Genomic DNA, 20,980 nt, shown 5'->3' on the forward strand with positions numbered 1-20,980 from the left:
AAAAAAAGGCCTTATGGCTTCTATTCATTAATATTTAGGCAGAAAAATAGTGAAGTTAAATGAGTCCTGTAAGATTTTTACACATTTACAAAATTTGAATTAAACTTAAATGGAATTAGGTTTTTTGGAATCAAATTTTCAAATTTGAGCACATGGTCACCAATGCAAGATATTTATTGGTTTAAAGGACTTGAATAGAGCATCATAAGTTTAGGTYTTGCTGCAATTTGCATSAAATTTTAAAATTCTGTYTTAWAATATGATGCAAGCATCACCTGATTTTCTCAAAAGAAATCCTCATTATGACCCTGCTGCTTCCATTGTTAATGTTGTAGAGAGGAATCTGCAAATGGATAGAAATTACTTATTACCGCTGTAAACTGAAAGTGACTTCTGTTCACCCATGAAAGAACTGTCTCTTTCTAATGACTTCTTGGCTCATAACCCTGGGAAAGGAAAGGAAAAAGTTGGGAGTAAGTTTTTGTAGTGCTGTATTTTTAAAAAAAGTGGTCTACCAAATGGATTTCAGTCTTTATTCTTTCACTACATTTTCTTTCCCAGTAGGAATTGTAACAATACTGACTATAATCTTATTGTGTTGTTCCCGTTGAAAGTTCTAAACTTTGTGTGTGGCTGCAGATGTCTCATGTCTGGTTTTACAGTGGATTAGACCCAGCAGAATTGCTTCTGATGGACATGGTTAGAGATTGAAGTCACACTCTTACACTGTACTAAATTTTATTTTGGGCAATATTCTAGGTTATTTTTGGACTTCTGTACCCAAATCAGTAGGAGGTTCAAGTTCTTTCTCATCATTCTCGTTCCCACAAATGTTCGTGTTTCTTTTCCTTCTAGCTCATCAGCTGTTTTGGCAATCTCTTTGCTTTTGTTTACCACATCAAACAGGTTGTCCACAGTCATCTGCTCTGTGTCAACCGATAAGTCTTCCAAAAAAAGAATAATCCATGGTGCCGGTAAAACAACAAAAAAAAAAGACAATATTGGCCAAATTCTGTTCTCTCTCACAATGCTCTATATCCAGAAAAGCTGTCTGAAGTCAATGGAGTTGCTCTGATCTACGCCAGGCTAATTGAGAGCAGACTTTGGGTTTTGAGCTGGGAAAAGTTGACCGTAAATGCTAAGGGCAACCAAAAGGAAAACTTGCAGGCCTTTTTCATCCACTTGGCAGCCTTCTTCCAAACTAAATGTATTGCTTTTTTGCCTGTGGTTCAAAACAAATAAGGATCCAAATCTGCTTTGTGTTAAAATAGTTTTCATGGAGAGTGAAACCCAGCCTGATGTGCCTGTTACTAAATAAGTGACTAAAGAAGTTGATAACAGCTACTAAGAAAGGCTGAAGGTTGATTTAAGGTCTGTACCTACTGCAGCATCCTTTAAGATGCCTGTCCTGATGTCCTGACCACCAACAGGACTACTTTGCTAAAGCTTCTTTCTGTTGCCATGATGGCATAGAGCACCAATAAGCCTGGCAGGAAATTCGGTGCTGTTAACATGGTGTTTTAAATGCTGTGCTGGAGGTACCTCCTAAGGCTTTCTGCCCTGATCCACATTGAGTGCTCTCAGTCTGTGGTCTGGCATGCTGTTTCTTATGCAGCAGGCTTTAAAACACATTCTTCCATGGCTTGTGTTGTTTTTGTTGTTTTTTTTTTTCCTTTTTGAAGTAAAGCTAGCTTTTTCCAGCCACACAATGGATAGAGTCAGGGAAAAATGTAAGGCGTGGCATGAATTTGCACTATATTTATGTTGTTATTGTATGATTTCTGGCTAAATAAGCATTAAAAGAAAAATTTCTGTCTGTCTTTCAGTCTCATCCTGATGGGCTTTGAGAGAGTAAAAAGGAGGTCATTCAGCAATTCTCAGTGCTGTCTTGAGCACTGGACAGCTTCTCTGAGTTCTACACATATAAATCAGAAACAAGTGCTTCTCCCAGTTTTTCAAATTAATGTTTCACATTATGCTGTGCATTTCTTTTTTTCGATGCTGCACAGAGACCGTACTCATCTCTCTCCCTTGTCCCATCAGAGCTGTGCCAGCCAGAATTCGGGAAACATATCCAGGAGAGCTTCTGGGAAATTTACWCTGACACCTCTTACCAGCATTTGAGTGAAAGGCTCCATCACTTTGGAATTAACTACAGTCAAAGACTGAGGTTTATGGAGTTGTAATTAGCTAGGATTAGGTATTTACCTCTCATTACTAGTTTCTCTGCTTTTTATTTCCATATCTTTGATTTGGTTTATATCCTCAAAAATCGCCAAAGAATTGCTAAGATTGATCTTATAACACTAAATATGTTCATCTAGAGATAACTGGGCCACAGTTRGAACTTTCTTGTCATTATTCCTGTGTTAGACGCCTAACAAGTGAAAGAACCAACTGCCATCTTGAGAATTTACCAGAGTGGAGCCTGCATTCTGAATCAGTGGCCAAAGCTGGCTTTAGCAAGCTGGCTTTTTTTAGACTATGGGCCTAAAAAGATCTGAGGAATACCTCAGCCACCTGAAGGGCACCTGAAGCTTCCTGATTTTTCAATGTGAAGAAACCTGGCYTTCAGGAAAGCTATATTGATAAAGTAAAAAACAATAGAGAAGCAAACAGGGAAGGTATTATTTATCTTTGCTTTTGTTAGGGCCCTATCTSGAAGCTTTTTAGGACTCTGAGCAAAGAGGAATTCCAAAGTTTTCCGCAGATTTTTAGGCAAGCTGGACACAGCTCCATTGCACAGTGACTCCTGGAGTCAAGGTCTTTCACACCCTTTATGGTCCTAGAAAAAAACTGGGAAATAGTTGTCTAAACAAAGGAAAGCTATGCTGAGAAGTCATAAGGATCTGTTTGYTAGAAAATGCATGTTTCTGATGTTTGAGGATTGCCAAGATGCAGGCAGGGATCGTGACGCTATTTTGGTTTTACCAGAAAACAATGAATACAGCTGAGCATCTGATGCTGAGCATTTTTTCTGCTCAGCTTTGGATTCCTGTTGAGTTTCTAACCAACAGCACAGAGCTCAGTTTTCTTATTAGGCCCCATTAACTGATTGTTCAAATTGCTTCATGTAGAGCCAAGACTGCAGGGTTGGTTTGTCCAAAATACAGCTGAGACTTCYTTTTTTATTACCATGATTTTCCATGTTTTCAGACAGCCCAAACCATAACTAATATCTTATTTTTCTCTAGCATTTACTATGGAAAAATTCTAATTTTTCTCATGATGCTTCAAGTTCTGGTGACTTTCTACAATACTATAAGAAAAGTTTTGATTGTATAAATACTTAATGGCTATAGATCAAAGATGCAGTGGAGGGTGGGGTTTATTTTATTTTATTTAGGATGGTTCATTCCACATCTCTTAGAGTTCCTGTCAGTGTGAAATATGATGAGTGGTATGAGAGGTATGAAACAGCAAAGTGGGGAGACTCAACATCATCATTTGATGTAAAACTCAGGTCATGGTATGGATTACAGAAGGCCCACAATGAGAAAAGTTAATTTCTCTTTTATTGCTGTAACAGAAAGAAACACATGTTGGGTTTTTTTTTTGTTTTTTTTTCTTGATGTTTATCTCTGGCTCCTAATTTTGGATATTTAAAACAACTGAGGCATGAAATTAGASCAAGAAAACATATCCAGGATAAACATGCAGTCACATATCTCTGGATACGAATCTCTTCAGTACATGTACATACACATTGATATACACATCTACATATGAGCTGAGCTGCCTAGCATTTGGGTGTGCTTTGACAGAGAATGGCACATGATCAGTTATGAGAGAGATAATAACTTTTTTCACAATTTGGTTGGTATGGGTGAAAATGGACATAGGCTATAAAAAAAGAAGAGGTTGTGGAAGGATTTATCTATGAAATTAAATGGCTTGGTAAGATAGCCAAGGTAGTGTCTGTTCATAGCATCAGATCTTTATTAGTGTTTGACAACAATAACCTACAAAATCTGAGCTGCTATTTTAGGTTTGGAGCAGAAGAACATGTTTATTTCTCTTGTGCAGGTAGGATTTGAGCATAAAGTCAAGCAAATTTGAAAGGAGAACCTTTTCCCACTTTTAGTGGGAAGTTTGTAGTCTTACTCTTTGTAACAATATTTTGGAAGCTGCTGGAAGGAATGCAGTAGAGGAAGAGACATGAGATAGGTGAGAAAAATTTTCTTTTGAAGCCATACTGTAAGAAGGGATATCTTTACATCACTGATATGTAGATAGGGATTGACCCACTAATGCATAAGTAATAATAACAAAAAAAATTAAAATTACAGCTTGATGAGTGTCTCAGGTCCAGGTCCTACTGCTGTTTCAGGTTGATTCCAATCCATTTTATCTGAATTAAAATATCTCTGTAGGTGTGTCAGGTTTGCTACCAGGATACTCTTTGCTGACTGTAGGTCTCGGTTAAAGGAAATGTTTTGTGCTTGATATACATACAGTCAGTTGACAGCCCCGCACTCTGCAGTAAAGGCATTGGTAGTTTTTTCCTATTTGAACTTCAGGAGGAGTGAAGAAAGCATTGAAGTTTAAGTAGATTACAGCTGCATGGCAAATGAAATCACGGTGACTTAGCCTAATTATTTTACTTCGTTTTTTTCCACTGTGTGTTTAGCTTTGGTGAACTACCAAAGCTAAACTTTGGGGAGGAGATGCAATGCCAAACCAGAGTGTGAATGCATTTCTGTGGAAGTTCACCTCTCCAGTGTGTTTCCAATGTTTGTAAACATGATCCTCTGAGGACAAGAAAGGCTTTTTATACATTGGATGTGATGTGGGAGAAAAAAAGACAGCAGTTTGGCAGGAYGCCATTTCCCTCTGAAGTAAGGGTCAATAACAGTGACCTTCAAGTGTTAACCATTATGCATTTCCAAGCCCTGAAAATAGCATTTCTCCTCTCCTTCTATTGCTCCAAAAGTCTATCTGAGTCCTCATTCTGTTTCTTTACCTCTCTGCTCTTAGAAGTGTAAAAGCAGCAATGCTGTTCAATGATCAGAGAGTTGTGACTCTTGAAGTCTTTGCAAAGCTTTGCCAGTGTCTTAAGCAATGCTCTGCTGTCTTTCTCTGCTTTGATGTGTCCTATATTAACCAACTGCAGCAATCAAGCAGTATGGAGGCATTGCCTAGGTATTATTTAGGTGTGAAAAGCTGTTGCTGATCTTATTTTTAACAAGAACATAAAAATAAAGACCAGATATGAAGGCATTGTGAGTGCAGGCACTTCACATCATTTCCTCAACTTTTTGACTGAACTGTTTGCTTTATTTATGGCAGAAATACTAGGACCATTTTCCTCTTGACATTTGTAATTATCCACTTTTGTCTTTCTGTGTGCAGAAGGTCAAATTTTGAGGTTTTGTAAGTACATTGTTATCCATATAATTKCATGTATTTTCATCTTCACATCATTGCACCAACTGCAGTGGAATGAAAATGGGCAGTGGGGTTTATAGGTGGTTTCTTTAGTTTTAATGGAGGAGGAAAGTATATTGTGGTATGTTTATACAGAGTAATAAATGTTGAATTTAAACTATTACCACTTTTAGCTTTCACATAAAGAACTAGTTGAATCTGTTTTGGCATCTAGGAGAGAAGAAAGGAAGAAGCAACAGAACCRTACCAAAGCATTTGTTTATTTTAMAAGGATTTAGGAATTTGGCTATGAATTTTGCCATCTAAGCCATGAAAGTGGAACTTAGCTCATAAATTGAAGAAAATGGCAAGCAATGGCAAGAGAAAATAAAATTACATCCACTGTGACTTGTAAATGTCTTTCCTTGATGGAACATTTTCCATTTTCTCTTTGTTGACCTGAGGTTCAGGGATGCAGCTGTGCAAGAGGCAAAACAGGTCAGAGTTTTGCAGGAGGAGGGTGGAAACCAACCTTAAAAGGAAAATTTGTGAGATCAGCTGTAGTATTCAATGTAAAATAATATTGTGAAATCGCTAATGGTGGTCTTATTTCACTGAATTGTCTTTATTCCTGGTCATAGAATCATAGAATGGTTTGGGTTGCAAGGGACCTAAAGATCATCTACCACCTCTTATTGGTTGACTTTTATGTGCACCTTAAGTGCAGACCAAAACCTTGGTAGCCTAATTATAGCAAGATCGTAATTTTTTCTATTTTTCTGTATTCTGGTTTATTACTGGTTAAATTCATCCTGAATTAAAATGATTTGAAGCATATCTTACCTATTGAAAATTTCCTTTGATACCAAGCAAAGCAGAATGTGTTTCTGTGCTCATGCTTGTTTTGTTATGTGGGGTTTTGTTTGGTTTKCTTGGGGTTGTTTGTTTGTTAGGGGCCTTTTTGTTCCTTCAGCACAGCCTTTGATTTTTATTTTTGCTTACCTTTGGGATTTTTTTGGAGGTGTGTAGTGAGAAACTTGTGTTTCTGGGCTACAATCTAGAACAAAGAAATCCAAAGTTCTTTCAAGCTGCCTTCATCAAAAATCTTCAAAGTGGTCAGGGAGAGCCTGGAGAAGACAGTCTACACACAGCCTTGTACACGTTGCTCAGCTGTGGAGTCCAGGGGGAGAGAAAGCAAGTTTTGGTGCTTTGAGTTCTTGTGGACTAAGCAGTGGTCTTCAGCATGATGTCCTAGTTATAAAATCACCCAACTGTGACCAGGTTAGGTGTGTGTGAGGTGCAGTGCCTGGCATCTCAAGGACTCTGGCCTTGCCTTCAGCTAAACTTGTGGAATTTCCTTTTATCAGTCTGTGCTTATTAGTGCTTGTCTCTTTGCAGCTTTGAATGGCTATTTAATATCAGCAGGACGAGTTTGACTGGCACTTTTAATTTTTTTTTTTTATTCAGTGTAAAAAAGAGAAAAGTTAATCCTTTGGTTCTGATGTGATTCTCTCTCCATAAACTGCATTTTCATACATTTTTTTTAACATGCACATTATTTTAAGGGACTATAAATACTTTCATGTCAAATTTTACTTGAAGCAACTGAGCAAAACCTGTGCYCTRGAAGATGTTTGTTAGTTGCCATGACTGATGATTTACTTTATAAAGATTTGGGGGGTGTTGGGGTTTTGTTTATTTGTTTRGTGGGAGTGTTAGCCCATAGCAGTAATCCATTTTAAAGATGAAAATAAACACAGTGATTGTTYTGAAATTTGTTTTCAGTGCTATAAAGCTTTTGTTTAAATATTTCTAAACTAATGGTACTTTTATCAWGGAACTGAAGAAACCCAGAAATATCCTTAAGGTTGGCTGAATATATCTGATCCTTCAGCATTAGCTGAAGGTCTTCTCCCTGCCACTGGGTAAATATTTGCCTTTTGTCAAACGGGATATATTTCCTGCGCTACTGAGAAACATGCTGGCTTTTGCAACCTCACTTAATTGGAAACCTCCCTATTTAATTTAATACTGCTATTGCATTGGGTACAAATTTGCATCTGTACATGGGAGAGACAATGAGCTTTTCCACATCATCCCCTTTCCACTGCACACAAAAATGAACACATAACCCTGAACAGTTCAGATGAATTCACAAATCTCTCTGCTGCTGCATTTGAACATCTGACTCTAGTGGGTATTTTCCTGGTTTAATAAATATTCACACGGGAATTTCCCTTTTCTACCTTTTAGGAAAGATGTAGTTAGCAGGTRCTACCTGTTGTGATGGGTGGAGTATCTGTCCTTTAACAAATGACTGCCACTACTGCTTTGGTTAAAAGAAGAGTACGCATCATTCCTGCCTGTGAGCTTAACCCTYTCTGACCTGTATCTGATCCCCATTCTGGGCATACTCAAGGACTCTGAAACTATGAGTTTAGTTGCTGAAAGAGGACATTCAGAGTGTTGAGCATCTCTTCTGTGCTCACACATTTCCTTTGTGAAGTTTTTTTTGACCAAACTGGCTCCTCCAGATTGGAGAGCCTGCCTGCCTCTGTGCACACCAATCCTCTCTGCTACCAAGTCACACAGAGCCAGATCCTTCCTCTGGCTTTTCCAACCAATTGCCATGTAGTTGCTGCCCTCCTACACTTAATATTAGCAAAGAAAAAGAGCTTTCCAACCAAAGCTTCTTCTAAGTTTTTGTCCTAGAATRCAAGGAAGGAGTCATTGGCCTGACAGACAAATGATCTCTCTGGAATCTCCAATTTTTTTCATCTTTTTTCTCCATAGAGTATAAACTCCTGTACTTTCAGCCATGGCCTCATATGGAAGAATAAATTCTCAAAAAACTCTTCCAAATTTATGAGATCCACCATATCAGATGAGTGTTTCACTTATGATTTTGGGCATTTTGAGACAGTTGAGGAGAGGAGAAATTTTTGACAACTGGAACCCTGATGGGAACTTTAAACACAGGAATAATGGGGACACTCTTGTTAATATAAGCAATAGCTGTGCTGGCAGCATTATAAGATGTGTTGTGCTCAAATCAGAGAACCATGATCCCACAGAGCTCCTTGAGTTATTTCCCAAATGTGAGTGCTGTAGGACTAGTAGAAGTTTCCATTCACAGGAAATAGCAAAGCTTGAGATAGTGARGAGAAGGGATTATGTGATTGTTCCCTCATCAAGTCTTTCTTTGCTTTTTTCCAGTAAAGAGTAAATATGTGAAAGTTCAGAGGTGTCTCTGTAAGGGACGTATATGTTTGTGGAGATGACAGGGAGATGAAGAGATGACAACTGAGATGGTTATGCCACTAAGCCACCTTAGGAATGGTTGAAAGTTTACYTTGCAAATGTTTGCCAGAGTTTTGGAAAAGCTCCAGGTGCTGCCATTTTTGTGGTTATTCTATAACTAACTTCATATAAATGCAACAAGTTTTGGATTGACCCTTTGGATTGCACTCAATGAGTTCATGATCTCACACTGTAAATATTCATTATTCTTGTAACATGGAAAGTAATTCTAAATGGAAAAAACCCACAGAGCATCCCTTCAGAATCAGAGGAAAGAAAACAAGCTTTCAGGAAAATGCAAGGAATATGAGTGTCTTACAAACTTCATTACTGATTGTATGTTTTTCTTTTTGCATGGAGCATAACCTAATGGTATATACATCATTAAATCAAGTGGAGAACTGTATCAACTGCAAATGCATCTTCCGTGAGTCTCTTGGTTTGGGGAGGTGAAAAGCATAGATAGAAGGGAGAGAARGCAGACAATATAGCCTTTTTCATTATGTTTAATGTAGTTTTCYTATTTTACTTATGTGGTTTGTAGGTTATGAAGGCTTTATGCATGACTTACACTTCTTTTCTGCCAGAATTACTGCTGAACTGAAGCCTGCTTTGACCATGCTAATGACTCTACTGGCATCTGATAACTTAAATATTGCTATTTGCAAATAGTCCTGAACTGATACAGTCTCTCTGTTATTTCTAACTCAGTGGTTCACCCTGTTCTRTTTTCCAGTTGAGCTATTGGTTACTTAGCAGGAGTGTTTTATTTGGGTTAACTTAGAAAGCATGATGTCCAGTGCCAGCTGTCCCATGCCAGCACAGCTTGTACTGTCCTTTAACTTCATGACTAATGAGTTGAACATTGGTATTGTCATGAATGTTTTCTATTAATGTCTCTGCAGGTAGGGCATCTGCAAATGGAAAACCAAGCTCGAGAAAAAGCAATGGCAGCTTTGAATCTTAAAAATTAATAGTAAAAATGTAAATAAAGGGGAGTTCTATGTTGGTAGCTACCCTTATGCAAACATATACTTAGCMGGAAGCTTTAGGTGGCTTTTTGTCTAACCTGTGAGGGCCATAACTCCCTCTTCATCAGTCTTTTTCTTCCATTTCTAATGTCATTGATTTATTTTTTTTCTGGGGACTCATGTTGTTTTCTCTTCCACCTTCTTTCTTTCCATCTCACTGCATGCCTGTTTCCTTGGTCTGACCTCAGAGAGGATGAGTATGAAGAGGAGGAAGAAGAACAGCCAGTCACAGAGCCCAATACTGAGGATGAGGGGGAGGAAGAGGCCGATAGGCAGGTCAAAGACAGGTACCAGGATTCAGCATTGTCCCTCCACCTCTTCAGGCTCTGGCATGAACTCACCAGCACAGTGTGCAGCAGCACCCACCTTTTCACTCACATTCCCAGATCACCTGTTAAAGCCATACCCCACTAAGGAAATGTTTTGGCATTTCAGAGCTTTGGGGAGGGAGCTGGGGGATGACAGTGCTAATGGAAACATGTTTAATAAATAGGTTCTGTGCACTACAGATGGTACTCACTCCCCTTAAGTAATGCTCACAAATCTTAAAAGCTTCAGTAGAAAGCATAACTTCTAAGCATGGTTCAGTTTAACTTCTGAGTTAAGGTGATGATGAAACCCTGCAATGCCTAGCTGAGGATGTTGCTTGGTTTCTTAGGTTTTGTTCCCTGTCTTCATAATGTTTTCTTATTAGGAATATCTGTTGCTATGCAGTAAATTGACTTTTTTTGAATGCTGCCTATGATTTCTTGTACATTTGTTCATGTTTTAATAGCAAAGAAATACTTTGAGACAAAACTGATATATATATCTGTGTTTATATATAAAAATTTTATAAATACCTGCCCATCTGTGTAAATATAGATATCAGCAAATCACCTATCAACATTCTTGTGCAAAACTTTCCACTTATTGTTTATATATATATATATATATATGTATTTGGTATTTGGCAACTTGATCCTAATAAATTGGGAGCAAGAAAATACATTCTTTGTTCCAGACAGCCATTTGATTTAAGTTAAATTATTTGGCTTTGCAACTCAGCAAATTAGATCGGATTTTTTGTTTTTTGCATAAACCACATTCATGCGGATGCTGTACAGCATAGAAGGAAGAAATGAAACTGTTTAATGTATGAATTCCAAAGAAAATATTCTACTGTTGTTATTATCTTCCAGCCTGCGAATTTCTCCAATGGCTGCCTGAAATTACAAAATTAGGTGGTAATTTCCTCAAATCTGATCCATAAAAGTCAAAGMTAAGACACAAGTTATTAGTAAATCTCATGAATATACTAAAATACTGCGAAAAAGTGAGGAAGAGCCATGTGAAGAGCATAATATGCTTTCAAGTCATTGGTCTTTTAAGATAATACTCAGTTTAAGATAACTGGGTGATACTCCCRTGACTTTTCTAAGTATCTTCTTTCATTCTTACCACAGCATAACAAAAATGATCTGTACCCTGGCCATTCATGTTAGATGCTGTCAGGACAGGTRGCACTGGCCTGGCTTCAGAGTCTCCTGTCAAGCACAGCAATAGATGGAGGTTTCCAGATTTTTCATTGTGAGAACAATTACCCAGTATACACCTGATAATTAACTGTATAAGATCCCACATAAATAACATATATTGTGTTTTTGTTGCATATGCTGGGCCAAGCCCACAGTCCTCAGGGCAAGGGGCATGCCTTTCATGCTTCCATGCTGGGGGATTGCAGAAGTGGTCTTGGGAGAATGAAATCAGCTCTTGCCAAGTGTCAGCCCAAAGCCCACATGCGGTGTTTATGCCGGAGTTACTAGAAAAAACCGATACCCTGGAGTGCAGATCCCATGGCTTTTCACCTGCCTTATGCCTTCTGTCACTCACCAACATCTGCCTTCAGTAGAGCAAAGCAGATGTGTTTTCTGTTTCCTTTGATGCAAACTCTGCAAGTCTCTATGTAACACCAGTATGGAATGCTGACACTCAGAGAATTCAGAAATCAGTGCCTTCATGTCTAGACAAATATCTGGTAAGGTGTTGTTTTTGAGATAATTTTAAACTTAAATTTTGGCAGAACAGTGCTAATTGAGTACTTTTATATTTTCATCTTTGTTGGATGCAAATTTTAATAAAAGGATCAGATTCCCGAGGAGGATGACAGTCAGATATGTGGACTTGGAGAAGCAGCCCTGCAGATTGTATCTGTGCTCCATGGAATGTTTTCCAGTGTGCTGAGTCTGCTTTGAACTGCTCTGACAATGCTTACAATCTAACTTGAAATACATAAAAATTGTTCCGATGATAGTTGTGAAAAGGCTCATGAAAATTAGTTCTGAAGCCTGTGGGTTAAATCCCCTCACTTCCTTCACAATGAACTGCTTCCTTTTCCCAGTATTTCTAACCCCAAGAAGAATCCCACTGAGATACAAAGATGTGAGTTCTCTTTATTTAAAAAGATGAGATGACTGTCTAAATTTTGGAAGTTTTTTTTGTGACTCTATTTGTGGGGTTTTTTTTCCCTACAAGTTACTATCTATTATCTCCCTTTGCTCCCTTTTTCTCCCCTCTTCCCTTTCTAATGTTCTTTTCCTCCTGCAGTGAGGTTCCAGATGTGCATGAAGCTGTAAAGGAAAACTTTTCACAGTGTTCTGACTCTTCACCTGTCTCCAGTGCCATTTCCGCATCTGAGAGGCCTCTCGCCTGCTCTAGAGCAAAGAGCTTTTCTAGCAACTCCTCTTCTGTGCYTGACTCATCTGTCTCTCATCATAATTCTGTCCTTTCATCACCATCTTCACCTGCAACAGCATTGCTGAGTTCTCCCCAGAATTCCTCAGCATCCATTACTCCAAAGGCATCTCCGACAGTGGAGAAATTACCTTATGTACCACATTCTCCTTTTCACCTCTTCTCGTATGACTTTGAAGAGTCTCCAGCAACTGTGAAAGAGAAGGAAGCAGAAATGATGAGGGAAAACAGGTAGATTTTATAAGCTGGCATTAATTTTTAGATAAATGAATAACATATTTCAAGAATTTTACAGTGGTTAAAAATGCTGCTCTATGTTTTATTACTTCCAGAACATACTGTATTAGTTTTAGCCTTGTAAGCCTGTATTTTGATTTGATATTTTCCCCTTGCCTTTGTTATCTGAATTTCATCTTACTCTTCTTCCAGGTCCGTAATTAATAAGAATCCTGGCCTTCCCTATAGATCAGTGGATAAATAACGCTTGATTTGGGAGATCACAGAAAGGAGCACCATTTTGTTCTCTTGTACAACAGTGTAATTTGCAGACATGATTTCATGAAAATTAATGGAGCTCTTCTGCTCTAAAACCAAGAGAGGTCAGATCAGCASTTGAAATTCAGGGGTGAAGTCCTGGCTTCAAAGGCTGAACTGCCAAATGCTAAATTTGTTGTTTGATTACAGTGCATGTCTGTCTCATGTGCAGTTTCATCTCATGCTTGTAATATGGATCTGTAGAGATAACTTAGCACTCAAAATAGACAGTTTTATCTCCACAACATCTGCTGAGTCTGGTTGTTTCTCATGTATTTCTCTTGCTCTTTAGTTTTAATTTCCCCAACCACCCATTTAAAATTTTTAAAAAATTGTTTCATCTCAGTCTGTTTTCAGGTAAAACATTGACAGTAAGTAGCACTAAAAGCAATGATAATCACCTTGAAAAGAGGTTGATGATTTTTTTGCTGTCTCTCACAGTAGTCATTGTTYTTGGAATTAGGCTGCAAGTGTACATTTGTATTGTATGCATATTTATTTCTTCCTCTTTCCAGCAGTCCCGAATTTCTGCATGTGAACAAATGTTTTGATTCCYTTAATCCTTTTAATTTTTGATCTTTCTCTTCCAATAGGTGGGTGTGTTTTGTCACTTTTTCATTTTGCTGAAAGGCCTGTCAATCCGAGTAGTTGTTGACAAGCGACTTAGTTCACATATTTTTCTTTTACCTGCAAATTGAACACTGGAATTCTTCTTAATTTACATTTTCCTTAATAGGTGCATTTTTCCCTTAGACCTCTCACACTCATTTATGGGTCTCCCATTGCTGTTGATGCTGCTGTTATACTTTAGAGAGTAGATTTCTAAATACCTCCTGTTCCTGCAATATTTAGTATTTCTGCAGTGATTTTTTTTTTCTTCTGACCTTCTTTTCTGTTTCTAGCTACTGCACAGGATCATGGGTTTGGTGTGGGGGTGGGGATTCTTCTGGATTTATGAGAAGGAAAATGAGGGCAAAGCTTGCACAATTCAGTCAATACTGTGCCCATAAAAGAGGCAAATTTCTTGGGGACGAAGGCTCCTGGGTAAGACTATTGCATCTACATTGGTGTATATGAGACAAGAAGGAAAAATGGAAATAGCCAGTACCAGAGAAGGTTAAAAAGATGAACTTTGTGTACAGAATAAAGACTTACCCTGGTGTTCTGGGTTTGCCTTGCTACTATTCTAGCATTTCAGTGTCCCTCTAAATTTGACACATAGGGATGTTCTATCCAGACCGGTCCCTCWGAATTTGATTTTTTTAATAGTTGAAGGTCTAAGTCCATAGGAGGTGCATTCCCTCCATTTCYATGAGGGTTACCTTTGGACTAATTGAAATTCCTTGTTCTGAGAAAGGGTTCTGCACAATGTCAGCTCTTTCATGGGACAGAGGAGAAGAAAAACACATGTAATGGTTGATAAGAAGCTCTCCTTGCAGCTGATCAAAATGGAAATGGAGGTCTCTGTGTCAGGAATGTACCAAATGAGCTCTGAGTTCTTATCAGGACAATGGAGTTTTCTCATCACTCACTCAACACAGGCACAGTCAGAATATTTTCTGGGCTGAGCCTGTCGGAGAGAAGACCCAAGCTAGGTCTGTGCTACCTGGAAAGCTCCACACTGTCCAGTTACACAGCCTCAGCAGACCACTGTCTCCAGTTTCTAGTTTGTGTTCTTCTAGGGCAAGAAGACGCTGAAGGCAATTATTTCCTACAAAATTTCTTTTGTTGCTCAGAAACATGCATGTTAGAATTTTTTTCCAAAATTAATGCCCTGCTGCTGGATTAGTAYTGTGTCTCAAAAACRGATGAGGGAGGGGGGTGTTTTCTAAAGCATAAACCTTGAATTGTTGTCCAAGAGGACATGTTCTCTAAAGCATGATCCTTTCCATTATAAAAGCACCTAGCTGAAATCTGTTCTGGTTTTAACATGGACCTTGGCAGGCAGCAATGATGATGAACCCTAAGGAATAAGGCTTGAAACTTTGAATGAAATTTTGCATAGCTRGACGAGTATGCTAAATGGAGCTGAAGGCAACCAACCGGCCTTTTCAAATAAAATTGCTGAGTGAAATTACTGAGTGCTGATGTGTGCGAGGGAAGAAGCAGCAGGGAAAAGATATGTTGAAGGAGGTTGTATTATATCTTATGAATTATAATAAGGAAAATTGATGTTGTTCTATTTCCTGAAATGAATTTTGTCATTTGGACGAGTTGGCCTTGCAGAGTACTGATCTTCAGAGCACCATATGCTTTCCATGTGGGAAAATGTCAATGTCTGTGAACAATATTAGAGAGAGAAATACTAACATTTTCCCAAATCAGGAATCTTTTCTTGACATGCTGTTTAAGGACTATGGTTTAAAGGCACAGCAAAGCAACACAACTGCCTTTTCTATTCAGTACAGGAGCCAGGAAGAAAACATTGATAGAAGGGACTCTGGGGAGGTGGCCGTTCCAGGAGTCCTGGAAACAATTTCTCTTTGATCAGCAAGCTCACATTGAAGTGAAGCGAGTTTATGGGGGTTTTTAATGGAGAGAAGGGCTGATAGAAATTTCTAAAGCCGTGCTTCCGGAGACATGTCTTTTTAACCATGGTGATGATTTTTTACAGACATTGTACAAAATGGCACATAAGCTATTACTTATGTTGGGGGAGGAGAAAGAAAATACTGCCGGCTTTAACTGAAAAGAATTTGGTTGYTTTCCATTTAAAATGCAAGCATTTGCAAGTCATGGATGTCCACGTTCAKATCATGCCTCAGGAGCGCAGCTTTTTTCCTTAATTTTAATAGATATGAATACTGCTGTCTTGGGCTGGTTAGATCCCTTTTCTAATGGCTGGATGTCAGCTCCCAAAACAGCTAATAATTCTGAGTGACTGAGCAGTAATTCAAGTATTCCCATTCTGCGTTGTCACTTGGGAGGACCATTCGAATCTCTCATTATTTCCTTACCAATAGCTCACTGTTTGCATCATGTATGTTCATGCCATGGTTGACATTTAAGAGTACATGATTGGTTGCTTATTTGAAAGCTGGAAATAGAGCAACATTTTCAGAAGTTGAATGTTTGAGAAGCTCTGGGGTATGGGATCACCACAACCCAGTAATAGAGGATTTACTGTTGCAGGCCTATTTGCTGATGGATTTTTTTTCTGTCTTTCCCTTTCTTCTGCTTTTCTTCCCATTCCTTCAGATACAATAGCTATGGCAGCAGCTCTTACTCTTCKCCAAGACCTTATGCTGGTGTGAGTGCCCCTACAACACCCACCACCCGTTATGGGACAACTCTCTCACCGCCTCAGGAGACCAAATCTGACAGGTTTGTAAATTAATCAGTGTTTTGACAGTTATTCCATTGTAGACAGGATGAAGGAGATAAATATAAGCTGTTCTGAATGAGTACTGGAAATAGCTTCTAGCCAGATTTTTTTTCTAATGTCGGAAAGAAAATGGATAAAAATCTAAATGGGTTCATTTCCCATTCATTTTCAAACCTTTCTGTCTGGCTYGGTGTAAAAGTCTGGGTGTATTTCCATTCCACTTCTGTTTCTTTTACTTAAATTGATAAAGCAGAATTGCTTCACACATATGCTATTATAAGTGTTAAAAGGTGAATTAAAACACATTTTTTTCTTTCCATTTTTAAAAATCAGATCTATTTTCACTTCTATCATCTTAAATCAACTGCAAAATCTTGGAAATGTGCTTAGTTCAGAATTTCCTAGGCCATAATTTTGTTCTCTCTTGAATACGTGATATATCTCATTATATTTCATCRAAAGCAAAACATTTCTTGCTGTAGCTAAAGCTAACTCCTAATAACCTACCAGATATCAGCTTGCTTTAAAAAATATTGGAAGGGGGGGAAAACCCCAAAGCAGCAACAAAAAAAAAAAAGAACATTCAAAATACTCTTTTGAATTATGTACTAGGGGAAAAGAAAAGATAGGAAAATGTTAGGGATACATGAAAGAAATTCTTGGCAAGAGATTTAGACCACCAGAAATTAACTGTCTGTTACAACCTGAGAGTAAATGACAGCTTCAAAGGATGCTTATCCTTTAAGAAGGAATGTAGAAGTTTTTAATTCATTTAACACAATAATTTAATACAGTAATTAAATTAAATAATATCCAATTAGGCCAGATGGGGTTTGGATTGATTTTTTTCCAAACTGGCCTCTAATTCATAAAAATTGCATCTCCCACCCTGTTTTCTGGACTGAAGGTTTTTTACAGGATCTTTTGTCTGTATTCCAGTTAATTTTCGTTAATGATTTTTTGGCAGATTTCTATGAGTGTATGTGTGTTTATGTGTGTATATATCTGTTTGAACTTTCCTAATGCCTCACCTTCTTTCCAGGCAACTACTCGGAATGCTTCAAGTTAGGTTCTTCTAGCACACATGTATTTCTAGCCATGAGGTATTGATTTAATCCTTCTTTTCAAGTGAATAATTACATTAAGCTTCTCTTTGGAGAAAGGGATTGKTTTTCATTTGCTCATCTTCCTAGAGTACCTTGCCTCGATTTGCCTTTCCTGATCTCAGTTAAATTATTACGAGTGAAATCATAGCAAAAAACTCTATACCAGCGTTTTCACCCCCTTTCTACCTCAGCAAAATAGATGCAAGATAAGCAAGAGTTAAAAGTATCCTACTGCTTTGGAAGTTTAAGATTTCCAAGCCCCTGCTCTTGTAAGCTTCTGATTGCTACTGTGGCAAAGAAACCCCAAAGTGGTCAAACGTTGAGATGGCTAAAGATGGTTGGGCTTGTCCTGCAGGAGGCTGATGGCGCTGGCCCTGCTCCAGTGAGGAAAGCCAGCTTTCATTTCAGCATGTGCATAAGTGCCTTGCTGGTTTGGAGCCAAAATGCCTTGGCCCCACAGGATGAAGCTGKAAAATTTGCAGATTCATGGAGAGTCAGGCCAGAGGGGAGCTCTGCAATCATCTGTTGTGACCTGTAATGGGTCTCACAGAAGCTAAACGAAAGACCCCTGTACTCTCAGTGTTTTCAAGTGGCAGCACAGGATTTCTTCTGGAAAGCATTCCAATATTAATCTTCCCTGCTAGGAAAATATTTTATATTTTGAGGCCAGTTTTTCTAGCAGCATCTTCCAGCCATCACACCTCATCTTTCTTTTTTCTGTGAAACTGTAAAGTGCTCTACCTTCAGCTGTCAGATCTCTCTTACATGTTCTAAGTGACTGAACACAGTGCTCGGAGTCTCATCTCTGTCTTTCCTTCAGGTTTGCTGCTTTCCACCTCACATGATAAAAATCTCTGTATTCCTGTTTACATTTGCAGCTTGCTGTTCATGGTAGTTCATGAACTCACCAGGGTTTCTGCATTTTTACATTTAAGGGATGTTGCAACCTGATGYTTCTTGTATATGAGTCTCTGAGAAGTGTGAAAAATGTGTGTAAACCACGGCTGTGTGTTGCCTGCGGAATAGATGCAGTCATTTCTCGAAATATAGTCATTTCTCGAAATAGTCATTTCTCGAAAGATAATTAAGTTTATGGTTTCTGCTGCCATTTTCCATTATCTTGTTCTTTTTGAGAGTGCTGCTACTGCAGATGTTTGGTTCTGCAAGCTCTAAGGAAGTGACTGCTTTGAGGAAGGGCAGAAGCCTTCTTTTATTTCATTGTCCTGAAAGGTATGCATTGCAGAAATGCCCATGTAGAGATTGACAAATAGAACTTAAGTGCTTATTGGAGTAGGCTCTGCAGTGCATGATGCAATGCTTGGCACTAATTAGTTAATGGAAAGTACTGTGGAAATTTTCACAGTCCTCTATGAATGGTGTTTGCCTTAGATTGTGTAAACATTATTTCCTACCTCCTGATGGTAAAAATTTACACGGATTCAAACATCCAAAAAAAGTTAAAATATGAAGGAGGGAAGAGGAAGACACTTGATAAGAAGCAGATGCGTATCTATGGTTAGCTCTAAGGTGAGTTTTCTGGTTTCAGCTTATGACTACAGTTATGCAAAGCCTTTACAGAAAGATTCCTGTCTTTTATCATGCAGGGAAGAGRTTCAGATGCAGTTCTTGGTACCATTTATCTGGCCTTCGAGAATGAGGAGGAAGGAAGAAGCGGCATTTAGAGCAGTGCCCAGCACAATGATTCATGCTCCATTCAGTTGCCCTGACAGGCCTTTCAAACCCTTGGCTGCATATTRCTTGTCTAAACAAGAGCTACAGCTTAGGTCGAAAGAAGCAGTGTGGTTGACATTTTGAAATTCATATTTTTAAAACCCTCTTTGATTGAAATCAGTGGGGAATCATAAGAGCAGTATAAGTCAGTGCAAAAGTAGCTGGGTTTTGTTCTTTGAAATCCACATCGTCTATATATTTCTGATTATACAGCAGAAGAAAAGGCTTACTTTACTGTTTCTAAATTCAGCTGCGGCCTTTTGGCAACTTCTTGCAATGCTGTTGTTCTCTCTCATTTCCCTGAGTCCCCTGTGGAGAGCCATGTTTCTGAAGTGCACATTGCAGCCATGGGAATCCTGCTGAAGGAGGGCAAACTGCAGGGCACTTTCTGTTCAGCCTTCATTGGGAGAGAAGAAGGGGTGTGTCTGTTCTCTTGTCTCTCTCTGCTTGTGAAAGTTTCTCCTCATGCATAAGAAATATAACCCAGTCTGCCTGTTTTCAAATTCCAAAGAGTGCTCTGCTCCATAAATACATTGCTCCTGCTCTTCACGACTTAAATCACCAATTAACTCTCTCTCCACAGTTAATTTAGAAAAAAAAAAKTCACTGTAATGAGCTCATAAATTTTAGTAGCAAAGGGGAAGAGCAGTGCAGGACTGAAACACATCAGGGAGAAAAGCATTTTTCTGTCYCTCTGAACTGGCCCTTTGGCTGGGGGCAGAAGGTGTTGTGAGACTAGTCTGCRTTTCCACGCCTTATGCTCACACCTAGGATATCTCGTCTGGCCAAAGACTGACTTCTCAGGCTCTGAATCTTAGACAGTCACTCAAATTGAAACTGCAGCCTGGAATCTGCTGCTGGACATCAAACTTGTTAYTTGCAAAGCTTCACCCCCCTCAGAGTGTCCTTTTGGTGGCAAAGTGTTTGCATTGTTGATCATGGCTATTGTTAGAGGAGATCGCCAAGGGGTGTAACTTCTAAGGGGAGAGCTCCTAAAATCAGCACMAGCTTTAATTCATTGCACTACCAGAGAAATATCCTGCCGGTGTGTTTGCCAGGRTGGGTTTTTCTGATGCATTTGCCAGGAGATGGTTCCCCCTGGGCCTGACAGTTAAACAGTAGTACCCTTAGCCCAGCTCAGAGAGCCTCCTCGGGGCACTGTTTACCAAGAGAGCAGGAGTTCATGGTCTCACCTCTGTTAAACCAAATGCCAGAAAGTTCAGCTCGCAAATCTCCACTTCTTGGAGGCTCTTGGCCAGTCACTGTGAACTTAGTCTCCACCTCTGGCTGGTCCCTCAGAAGTTCTTCCAAATCTCCAAGCCTGGTAAAGGCCTGCTGTGGTGTTTGCAGATTATTCCTGTTTGAAGCATCTCCAGCTTTTCCAGAGCGTTAGAAAATAGGCTTAAGAAATACGAAATATATTTCACATTTTTTAATATGTTTTCCATCTTACTTGCCTTGTGATCTACAGCAATGCCTTACCTTGGGCTCCCATGAAGCACAGCCTTGAATGTTGAATGTTCATTTCCATGTTCTTCTATATATTTTAAAGGAAATGTACCTTTAAACATTTATTCCTAAAACAGGTCAAATACAGTGAGATTAGAATGCCAAGATTATAGGTGGGTTTTTATTTAAACACCATACCTGAAGCCTAAGCATGAAGTGCAACAAAAGTCTGCAAATACTTTTCTTTTGAGTTTTATTCCCTTTCCAGGTGCCTGAAATAGTGATTTGCTGGAAATCTGATGCTTTCTTTCAAATTTTGCTCGCTGAAGCACAACCAAAACAAAACAAAAAACTGCTTGAGAATGCCAAACAGCTTTCTAGTTAGAATTTCTACTGAAATTAAA

At 38.8% G+C, this 20,980-nt stretch overlaps 1 protein-coding gene across 6 annotated transcripts in view; it reads left to right on the forward strand.

Annotated features, from left to right (window-relative positions):
* Positions 1-20,980, forward strand: part of FHOD3 (formin homology 2 domain containing 3) — a 367,917-nt gene that overhangs the window by 260,699 nt on the left and 86,238 nt on the right. For 5 of the 6 annotated variants that reach the window (XM_057371019.1, XM_057371020.1, XM_057371025.1 and 2 more), the window contains exon 11: positions 16,164-16,289. The exons of the other annotated variant lie outside the window; for it this stretch is intronic. In XM_057371019.1, the coding sequence (XP_057227002.1) occupies positions 16,164-16,289 (126 nt within the window). The remainder of the gene's footprint in view (positions 1-16,163; positions 16,290-20,980) is intronic. 6 annotated transcript variants of the gene reach the window in all.

Source organism: Malurus melanocephalus, unplaced genomic scaffold (genome assembly GCF_030028575.1).
Source record: "Malurus melanocephalus ecotype Western Australia unplaced genomic scaffold, MMel_1.1 scaffold_138, whole genome shotgun sequence".
In the NCBI taxonomy this organism is placed as follows: domain Eukaryota; kingdom Metazoa; phylum Chordata; class Aves; order Passeriformes; family Maluridae; genus Malurus; species Malurus melanocephalus.